General features: G+C 38.9%; 1 protein-coding gene across 1 annotated transcript in view; it reads left to right on the top strand.

The window, feature by feature from the left end:
- Window positions 1–6054: 6054 nt before the first annotated feature.
- The window catches only part of stab1 (stabilin 1), a gene marked incomplete at its 5' end in the record, with an annotated part of 69184 nt that continues 64113 nt past the window's right edge, over window positions 6055–11125 (top strand). The window contains 5 exons of the mRNA XM_084542762.1: window positions 6055–6108; window positions 7902–8029; window positions 8174–8289; window positions 10610–10695; window positions 10966–11035. Of these exons, the coding sequence (XP_084398888.1) occupies window positions 6055–6108; window positions 7902–8029; window positions 8174–8289; window positions 10610–10695; window positions 10966–11035 (454 nt within the window). The remainder of the gene's footprint in view (window positions 6109–7901; window positions 8030–8173; window positions 8290–10609; window positions 10696–10965; window positions 11036–11125) is intronic.

Genomic DNA, 11125 nt, shown 5'->3' with positions numbered 1-11125 from the left:
CTCACAAAGGTGCAGCTTTGAGACTTATTTGGTCTGAGATTTGTTTGGGCAGCATGACTACATGGGACTGAAAGTGTGTAGTTGGCTACCCTGGGGACAGGCTGCTGTTGCATCTGTCAGCTGAGTGTATGTGAATGTGTGGCCTCTATACCAGGCTATAATGCTGTTAATATTGTCTCAGTACCTAGAACATTGTCTCAGACAATGAAGGGCCGTGCATTTTCCACGTAGGCCTGAAAGTGGCGGACACAGTCTTTCCCCAGCTGGGTCAGACTAGCTAGCTCTGGGATTAGGTGGCCTTTCCTCACAATATCCAGCTTTACCTTCAAAGTCTACCGTAAAAATGGCTTTCTAAGAAGATCTGCAACCAAATCAATAGCCTCTCCTCCTTCTGCCATCGTGGGTTCAAAAACTAGCTATCAAAACGTTAACAGGGACGATTTGCTTGTGCAGCTCGCAACAGATGAGTATGAACGGCTAGCTTGGCTTAAACGGAGCGGCTCTCTGATCCTCCAATCAGAGGACGCGAAAACGTTGACGCTACCATGATGACAGAGAAGGTCTAGGAATATGAACTTGAAATGTGGTTGGTTAAAGGAACAGCGTCATGACAATGTATTTCAAGCTTCAGGTGCCTGCAGTTTTAATAGTCAAGGCTCAGGCAGATTTCTTTGACTCCGGCAACACATGACGGCTGAAATTGCTGGAAATGAGGTTGGATAAAAACTCTAATGCAAAGTTACACTGCCAGAAGCACCGCAACTGAGAGATAGACCAGCCAGAATATGAAAAGAATAGACTATTGGGAATCATTTAGTAAGATTTAATGGGAAAATATAAAATGTAAGTCACTCATTTTAATAAAGTTTAGGCCAGCAGAGAAGGCTTTGCTGGCCCTGATGGCCCACCACTGGTCTCAGGTGATGTATAAGACTTGTATGATTGAACTGTGGTGCATTCAGGCAAGTAAAACATTTTTTAAGACCTCAGTATTTTTAATGTTTTAGCACCGGTCAGCAGTAAATTACTCTCGCCTCTCAAAGAGGTTTTGATGACTTAGTGGTTCAGTGGTCCTTTCAACTCGTTCAACTTCCTCTATTTCCTGTCTGTTGGTGCTGCTTTTCATGAAGTTCGGCTGATTTCCTTTTTGAGGACACTTGAACAGACCGACCGCACTGATACTGTACCAGGAAGTGCCAGATCAGCAAAACTGGCATTCTGACCCCTGACTGGCATTTAGCAGGTTCCAGTAGGTCAGCTGACCGATGGGAAAGCATTTCAGACCTCATTGTTCAAATTGTAATAAAGAAGCTCATAATACACCTGGGCAAACCTTGAACCAAATGATCCAAACAGGATTTCTGTTAGGAAGAAAGGGACAGTGTGCCAGGACGACATGACAATGCAATTTCAAGAACAAGTCAGTGTAAGTTAGGACCCATGCTATGACTAGCACCACATGAATTTTGACACATATTCTGATTCAGAATAAAACATATTGAAGAGGCATCAATATAAACAAACAAACAAAAAAAAAAAAAGAGTCTGAGAAATTGCACCCAGGCTGAAAATAATACATTACCTACCACCTTATTTCAGGTAGGTAATTGTCCAATTTAATAGCTAAAATAAATTTGCTTGGAAGAGCTCATTGGTTAGGAGCCTTTGTTTCATGTAAAAGAGCATGTTGGTTATAAGTATTTAAAACAGTTAACTGCCCAGTTTATTAGTGGCAAAAGACACAATATTTGATCTGGGTAAACTAACAGATTTAAGTCAGCTAATGGTCCCATCATTTAGCAGCTAGCTAAAGATTTGATTCTACTTGGCTAATATGGCAGATTGAGGTAAGCTAACAGTTCACTTTAGCAGATTTGGTTCAGTTTAGTTGACAGCTGAGGTTAACCGGACTCAAAGACTGACAATAATAATAATAATCTTTATTTGTATAGCACTTTTCAAATCAACATTAGAAAGGCTCTCCGATAAAAGTATGTTTTAAGTAGCGATTTAAAAGAGTTCACAGAGTCAGCTGACCTGATTTCCTCAGGCAGATCATTCCACAGCCGTGGAGCCCTGACTGCAAACGCCCTGTCACCTTTTGTTTTCAGCCGGGCCCCTGGAACAGACAGTAGAACTCTGCTGGAGGATCTCAAGGTACGTGCTGGCCTGTATGGTGCTAAAAGGTCAGCGATGTAGTCCTGGGGGACAGCCATGAAGAGCTTTAAAAGTCATGAATAAGACCTTAAAATCGATTCTAAGACATACTGGGAGCCAGCGGATCTGCTAAAACTGGAGTGATGTGATCCCATTTCCTGGTTCTGGTTAAAAGCCTGGCGGCTGAGTTTTGGACTGTCTGGATTCGCGAAATTGCTTTAGTGCTCAGACAGGTGAAAGGCTGTTGCAGTAATCCAGACGTGAAGAAATAAAAGAATGTTAAATTTAAAAGATAAAATGGCCCGGATCTTGAAAATGTTCCTCAGATGGTAAAAACAAGTTTGAACTGCTTCGATAATATGGGACTCAAAACTTTCAAGGTCACACTCAATCCAGACACGAGGCAGGTAGATCTGGGTATCGTCCGCAGGTTAGCTAGCATTTCTGTTTAGCATCTAATATATGTATATGATATATGATATATAATATCATTCTTAGCAGCTAAACGGTTAGCTAATGTTAACAGTTCAGCTTAGGATCTAAAACATTTTGTCCAGTTCACTTAATGTTTAACATTAAAAAAAACGAACAACTATAATTTTGGTGTAAGTGATGGTTTAGTTTAGCAGCAAGCTGTGCTTTTATCGGTGGGAGAAACAGTAGACTTACATAAGTGCAGCCCTACTGCATTTAATAAAATGTAGATACCATTTAAGGGCCGCTTGTAGTACAGTAAATAGAGTGATGCGGTGTGTCCTGGATATTGTTCAATCCAGTTTAGGTCTTTGATAAACAGCTGGAGCAGAAAGACACCAGGGAACACTAGAGGGATGTGACACTGATAGTAAATCAGTTCTCGCTTCCTCTTATCTTTTCTTGTCTGTTCGTCCATTTTCCGGCTCACACTGCTGATTGGAGGTATTTGTCGAGGTTGAGACACGGCCTCTGACTTTAAGCCCCCATCGCGCTTTACTCCTTGATTCATGTTTTTCTAAACCATTTAGGAGTCAGCAGTTGCTGATGGTGTGTGCAGTAAATACTATCGCCCTTCCGCTTTCTTTGCTTTCCTTTTCTGTTTTTTGTCCAGCAATGCAGATTGAAGGCATTTTTTGAGGTTGTGCCTTTCCTTCATGATGTTTTTCTCATTTTTCCAGGACATCAGCTTGTTGACTCCTTGTTGGTGTCATTATGCAACTCTCAAAGATAGCAATTATCAGGGTGTCCTTCATCCTATGGTTTAAGCTTTTCTTTTGTCTCGTATTTAATCACAAAGTCTCAAGGCATCACAGATGTCAGAACAAAATACCAGAGCGTGTGCAATATCAGTTCATTGCAGATATACCTATCTCAGATTATGCTCGCTGATTCAAGATAAGACACTGAAGTACAAAAGTGGTATGTGGTACTGTGTCACCATTCCGAGATAATAAAGCCAGTACTGGCCTTTGGCAAAATGTCACAGTCAAAATTACCATAATTGTTCTTATACATGATTACATTACACATTTGTTGTTGTTAACCAACCATTTTAACTTGGTTAAAACTGACTTTTAATTATTTTGAATATTTACTGAATTGCTCCTACAGCGATACATAAAACATCACTACAAACTGGACAAAACAGACTGAGGTTACATTGCCCAGCTGCGTGAGGAGAAGTGACTGGCAGGAAAAAAGAGCTAATGAGCATATGAGCAAGGCAGTAGTACGGCAGTCTGAGGTCTACTGCCTGCTTCCTTCTATTGTTCTGTCTGCTTGCAGTTTGACCTTTGACGCTCTCTCTCTCTCTCTCTCTCTCTCTCCCTCTCTCTCTCTCTCTCTCCCTCTCTCTCTCTCTCTCTTTGCTGTGTCTCTTCGTCCAGTCCAACTGAAATAAAACAGGAAAGAAACTCAGCTTTTGCACTGGTTGTTCTACATTCTGAGAAGCAGAATAGTCCCGTCAGCTGACAAGGAAATCCGTCCAAATCACACCGGTGCACTGGGACAACCAGGAGGGGAAATCCGTCCAAAGCTTCCTGTCAGGAAAAGAGAAGATTTCTCACAATCTTTCTCATTTTCTACTCAGACAAACATCAGAGGGTAAACTATCAATATATTACCTGTTATTACGATTATTTGGTAGCAGCACTAGTCAAAATGTCAACACTTCTTCTTCTCCGCCTGTGATGTTTTACGAAGACAACAAACAGAATAAGCGTGTAAAGAAATAAGGGGGAAAAAGTCAAATTACTAAACTGAAAATATGTAAAAAATATTATATTTAGTAACCCAACCATTACAACTTTAAAGCATGGTTATAATACATTCAGAGCAACAGAGTTAAAGCAGTATATATCTCACAAAACACATTGATCTTTACTTGTATATTACTTATCAAAGTCTTTTAATAAAGATGTTTGCTAGGCGAAGCAGGAAGAGAATACAACAGTCAGGCCGTAAATGCCACTTTCTTGAAGGATAGTATTTTCTGTTTTTGTTAAAACTGTTAGAGAGGTGGTCACTGTGGAGGCTGTCATACAGCAGAGGCGTTTAAAGAAATACATGTGTGGTTCAACAGCATCACAAACTAAAAAAATCACACTTATTTGCTCACATCATCCACCATATATGAATTTAACACAAGCGCTTGGTGGCCATGTATGCATCAGAAATGAAATTGTTCTTATTGCAGTAAATGTCAAGTAAATAGATTTTATTTCACATGTTAGTATTCCATTGCCCTTGAAGAGAGGGCTTTTAGTGCAGTGTTCAGTTAAGTTATGGCCTTGGGGTTAAAACCTTTCATAAGTCTGTGGACCTATAGCAGTTCAAACAGGTGGTGTGCAGGGTGATACTGTTCCCTGAGGACACCTTGATCACTGGTTACCAAGTTTTTTTGCCATATGATGCCTTTAAATAGTATAATGAATTATATTCACATTTGAGGCTGTTCCACTTGCATAGCCAATAGACCCCGGAAGAGATAAAAGGGCAGATAAATAACTTCCTTTGAATAGCTTCATAAAAGTAAAGAAACATTTGTCTAAAAAGTTTTGATCTAAAGTTCAATTTAACTTAATGGATGGTTACGATTTTGTGCAGCTAAAACAACTCATGACTGTTTGGGAACCAGTGGTCTAAAGGCAATGTAATCCAAAATGGTCACCACACAGTCCATATGTCTGGAGGTTAGACATGCAAAGAGGGAAGTATTATTTGCTATAGTCGCTTACTATCACAATTTTCTCTAAAACAAGTGTTTGTGCTGTTTCTTTACGAGTACCTCTGCTGTTACGACCAGGGGAGTAGTAGTAGGAGGAGATGACCTCTGCTGGGAGGTTCCTACTCTGCCAGTTTCTGTTATTTTTTTTCTCCCTTCCTAGATGAGAGAGGAAAAGACGTGACGGCAGCAGTCGCTCCAGCCTCTGCCGCTGCTTTCTGCTTCGCTGAAGACTTAGCTGAGAGTTAATTTGTTAGCTGTAATCTGTTGGTTATTTCCCACAAAACTGCTTCAAAGTGAGCCGGGGATTCTGCTGATAATCCTACAGATGCCAGGATCCACCCAGTTGTTTGTTATTATAAGAGCTTATGTATTTCCACGGGGTCTGGCGTCTATAAACACCAGTTTGCTCTCACATTTTCAATAAGCTTCCTATTACTGCTGGAATACTTCTATTGTTTTCCAATAGTTTTGTTTTTCCTGCGCAGAGGATGTTGTTATCTGTGTTTTTTTCCTGTAGTTAGTAGCACAGGTTGTATGTGAGGTTCAAGCTTGACATGGGAGGAGACAACTAGGTTAGATCTAAATCTGCCAGGACATCTTCTGAACTTTAAGTTTTTCTACTGAGGAGTTTTTCTAGTTTTCGACGGAGGAGGACACTGGGTTTATTTTTCTATCTGGATGTGAGACTTTGAGCCATGCTGCTGCTGCTTCTGTCACTACTGTGCCTGCAAACTTCACTGCAACAACAGGTAACACGCCTCCAACTCCATCAGTCAGTGTATGTTTGCTGTTTTCTGATTTCAAAGCTTTACTTTCTGATAAATACAATTACACTGCCCACTGTTTTCCCACTGGACTCTGAGCTCACAGAACATTTGAGCTCATTTTGCCACTTTTGGTGATTTAAAGAAAAGTTGTGGCTCGTAGTGAAATTTAAGTGACAAAGAGCAGGCTTAACAACTATGTAAAAGTAATGGAAACTTACTGAGGACGCTAAAATTAAAATGAGTTAGTTGGCACTAGTATTGTGTTAGACCAGTGTTAGACTAACAACAGTTTCATAATAATGGGAGAAAACTGCGAACTGTTGTGGGTGAAAAAAGTCCCAAGATGACTCAATACTCCGACCACTTTTGATCATGAATATCTGTGACAAAACAAATGACAATTCTTTAAAGAGTTTTTACAGCTTCTGCATATGCTGAGCAATGGCACTAGTATTAAAAGAGAAAGGGATATTTTGACATTTAGTATGAGTTAAGAAACGTAACTGCCATTCTGGTTACTATTACTGCTATCGTTTACATTCTTTTATCAAGATTTGTGAACATAACACTGAATCATACAACTAAACAGCAGATGGCAGCAATATGCCAACATTTTTCTTAATCATTTTCTTTATCTATCTATCTATCTGATTACTGTAATACACTATATGCATGTTGTCCAAATAGCCCTCTAAAAAGCCTCCAGCTGATTCATGTACATGAGGCATCACCAAGTTAGTAAATAGCATGAGTGTCAGTAAAAGTTTTAGGCTAAGTTGTTGCTTGAGATGGACGAACCCTCTGTGAAGTCACCAACAGTATTCCTGTAAAGTGACTAAAGATTACTTTATCCACAAGGAACTGTCCAAAGAGTCAGTGATAATGCAACTAGACAAGGGGACCATCAAATATAGAAAAATGTATATCCTAAATATGTGCACAAATACATCCAAGCCTTGTTGTGTGCGTATGAATGGCCTTTATACATGAAATGGTTGTATTTGTGTCATATTATTAAGTTGATTTGGAAGGAGGTGATGGTCACAACAGATAAAAAAAATAAAGAGATTCATCTGGTCTTTTTATTTAAACTGCTCTTGAATAAGGATATCATTTTTTTCTGTAGTTCTGATTGGTCCGTTGATTGATTGACATTTCTTTCCACCAATCAGGTACAGCAAAGGTCACCAAGTACCTTTTTTAAAAAAGACATTTAGTTAAATTGTTTTCCTGCCAGTTCTACGCGTACGGCAACTAGAGAGTGATAAAGTCTTTCTGTCAACTGGGACAACTTTTACCACTTTTATAGTTCAGCGTTGGTGTTTCTGGCAGTCTCCATCTTGGCAGTGCCTGATTTCACCTAACTCTTGGCCAATTAAAAAAATGTTCAAAGAGTTGGAGCATGAGTGCAGCTGAGGTGGCGAGGTGACAGTGAGGCAGACAACTGCCACTATAAAAGTGGAGACGTGCTAAATTATGCGTAACTTTAGGTGTTAATATGATTTAAACAGGCGAGTTATACATATTTTTTATGCTGTAAACATGTTTACTTTCACTGTAAATTTGGACCTTCTAAAATGAAGGTCTGTGGAGATTGACTCACTTTTGGAGCCAGCCTCAAGTGGCCATTAGAGGAATTGCTATTTTTGGCTATTTTCTCTGACATGCACCATCTGGAGTTAGGAAGATGTGATTTTGTCAATATAAACAGATATGTTGTGAAGTATAGAAAGAAAGTTGCATCCAATTATCATATTGCTCTTCTGCTCCATCAGACTCCTCCTCCTGGTCGATGTGATATCCTACAGAGGATGGATTTATACACCCAGTGCACTTCCTGTGCTGCAGCTATCACCAGCAGCTGCCCTCGTGGCTTCAGCAAGGTGGGCACCACCAACTGCAGGTAGGTACAAAGATACATACCCAACACAAGCTGAAAGTCATGGACATGTCATAAATGTTGTTAAAAGCTGTCTGTGTAACAGTAGTAATATTTTGTGATGTTACTGAGGTGGATTCCTTACTCCATTCTCACTGTGTGCTACAGTTACGTGGTGCAGATCGGCAGCAGGGAGCTGGAGCTACAGGGATGTCATCACATGTGTTCGAAGTCTTTCATGCATCCACAGTGCTGTCCACAACACTGGGGACCACTGTGTCTCCGTAAGACTCATACACACACACACACACACACACACACACACACACACACACACACACACAAACATAAAAAATAGTGTGGTATGATATATGGTCCAGTGGGTTTCTGTGTTGTGTTGGATAAATATGTAAATATGCGAAGGTTCTCAGTCATCCAGGTCATGGTACATCCAAAATCCTTAAACAAGGGCAACTGGACTTATTATTGTTATTATTTATTTTCCTACATCCCTCCTTCCACACTAAGCCATCAATACGTGCCACCAAATTTAGTTCCTACAGTGACTAAATCAGTCAAGTTAGGAAAACATGCTTCTGTGTTCTCTGAAGCCCCGGTGACCACATTCATTCATTTAAATCCAACAATGTTTTTCACAATATCTCGGTTTGTCAGTATCTCAAAGAACACTTGATATCATTGGGTCTTGCAATTGCCTAGGTAACACAAGACATTTGGAGACCTTGATTTTCTTTTATTAACATAAATCAGATTAACATAATCACACTAGCTGGATAGCTATACCATGACCTGGATGACTGAGAACCTTCATGGACATAATCACACTAAAATCATTATACAAATGTTTTCATAGCAGATGTAAAGGGTATCCTTAATGTGAACACTGAGACTGAAAAAGGGTCAGTCATAACGCAAATAGAGAAATGGACCATCAAGAAAAAGAAATTCTACATAAAGAATGTAGAAAAGTGGCAACATTTATATACAACCAAGCCTTAATTGTGTTGCGTTAAATGGTTGAATTTAAAACTGAAGGAAGAGATGGTCAGACAAAAGAGGACTTAAAGTGTCAGTTCTGTGTGTATAACAATCTAACGTCTTTCTGTTAATTGTGACAACTTGCAATTGTTAGCTATCTTTTAAAAATAAAACAGTAATGTTAGTTTGTTTAGTAAAGTCTGGTAACTAGTAACGTTTTATCTTTGAGGATTTGCATATTATTAAGTTGATTTGGTGGGGGTTTACAACTGATAGAAAAGAGGCCATAAAAAGTCTGATATTGTTAATTGCAACAATTTGTACAGGTTGTTAAAAAGTGGTGAAACTTGAGTGATGTCTTTTTTCTTGTTAGGTTGTAACGTTATGGCTTTTTATCTTTAAGGATTTGCTGCAGTGAACATACTGAAAAAAAATCCACACTTTAGAAATGGCGCTCAATAAAAAAGCGTAACCGTTATTTTTCCTGTAGCTCTGATTGGTTCTTTGATTGATTGGCATGTCTTTCCACCAATCACATATCGCTGTAGTCACAGGACGCGGTTGTTTTTATAAAAATACTTTAAACTACGTTAGTTTTTGAAAAACACATATAGTTTATTTAAACGTTTAATTGTTTTACTGCCAGTTATGTGTGCATAACGTAGTGGCAGCACTTGGCAGAACTTGTTACAACAACAAGTAAGTGCTAACGTCTTTATGTTGATTGCTACAACTTGTACCGGTTTGTTAAAAGGAGAAGAAACTGTTAGCTATCTTTTTTTTTTTTTTTAGCTTGTGTAGTAACGCCATGAAGTTTTATCTTTGAGGCTTTGCTGTAGTGAACCTATTATTACGTTTATTTGGAATGTGTGTGGTGTTGAATGGTCCTCAATAAAACGATGTAACGTTAATTTTCTTCAGTAGCTCTGATTGATTCATCAATTTATTGACATTTCTTACCTACAAAGGCACCGCTAAGGTTGCAACAGGGCGCCGTTATTTTTATGCTATAAGCAGAGAGAGTAAAGTTTAACGTTCATTAAAAAAGACTTTTATTGTCTGCCAGTTACGTGTATACAGCAAGTAAGTACTAACTTCTTTCTGTTAACTGTGACAGCTTGTACTGCATTGTTTAGAGGAGAATAAACTTGTTAGCAATCTTTTTTTTTCTTGTTAGCTTGTGTGGTAACGTTATGGTGGAAAAAACTGAAGAACCAATCAGATTTACGTTTTTTTATGGGGTGCCATTTACAAATTGTAAATGCGGATTTCATTTTCAATATTTAACATTTTGTGCCCTTTTTTATATTTAACTTGTGTGTGCATGTAACCTCAGTTCTGCTTGATTTCTTTTCCTTTTCTTTTTATTTCTTAGGTCCAACCACATGATATAGTGCCATACCCTTACGATTACAATTATATTTGTTATAATTGTATTTTACGTTGTTTTACCGGGGTGTCCGTGTCTGGAAACAGCGAAGATTTAATCAGATCATCTCACAAATTTAACATGACATCAACCCTGCGAATTTTCTGTATTCTTACAAATCATAAAATCAACAAAACTTGGTCATTTCTAATAATGTGTTTTGTGCTTGTTTGCAGCCTGCCCCCGTTGGTCAGAGAAGACCTGCAACTTTAATGGAGTTTGTGTGGATGGAGACATGGGCAACGGGACTTGTGTTTGTGAAGTTAGTACCGCGTCTGTCTTGTTCAATATTTAGAGGGCGACACTGCTCATTATGAAACATTGACGCTAATTGCTAATTTACAGATATTGGTATTTTTTGGTCAACCTATGTTTTATGACATTACATTTGTCTTTATTTTGGTTGTACAAAAATCTTGTGTTTTTATGCTCAGCTGTTGAGACAATGCTGGAAAGTTGTAAGACTGGAAGAAAGTTGTTGATGATATTGGAAAAAAGAAGCAGCTTGTGAAAGAAACATTTCTCTCTCCAGGACGGTTTCTCAGGCTTTGCCTGCCAGGAGTGTAAGAACCCAAATGCCTTTGGAGAAAAGTGTGATAAAGGTAGGGTCTCATTAAAAGGGGGTCATGTATGTATGAGGGTGACAGAACACAGAAACATCAGGAAAGTAGAGAACAGCTTACATCTATTAA

This window comes from Chelon labrosus, assembly GCF_963514085.1.
Source record: "Chelon labrosus genome assembly, chromosome: 4".
NCBI lineage: Eukaryota > Metazoa > Chordata > Actinopteri > Mugiliformes > Mugilidae > Chelon > Chelon labrosus.
Note: the sequence above shows the minus strand (reverse complement) of the source record. Positions and strands in the feature narration are given on the sequence as shown.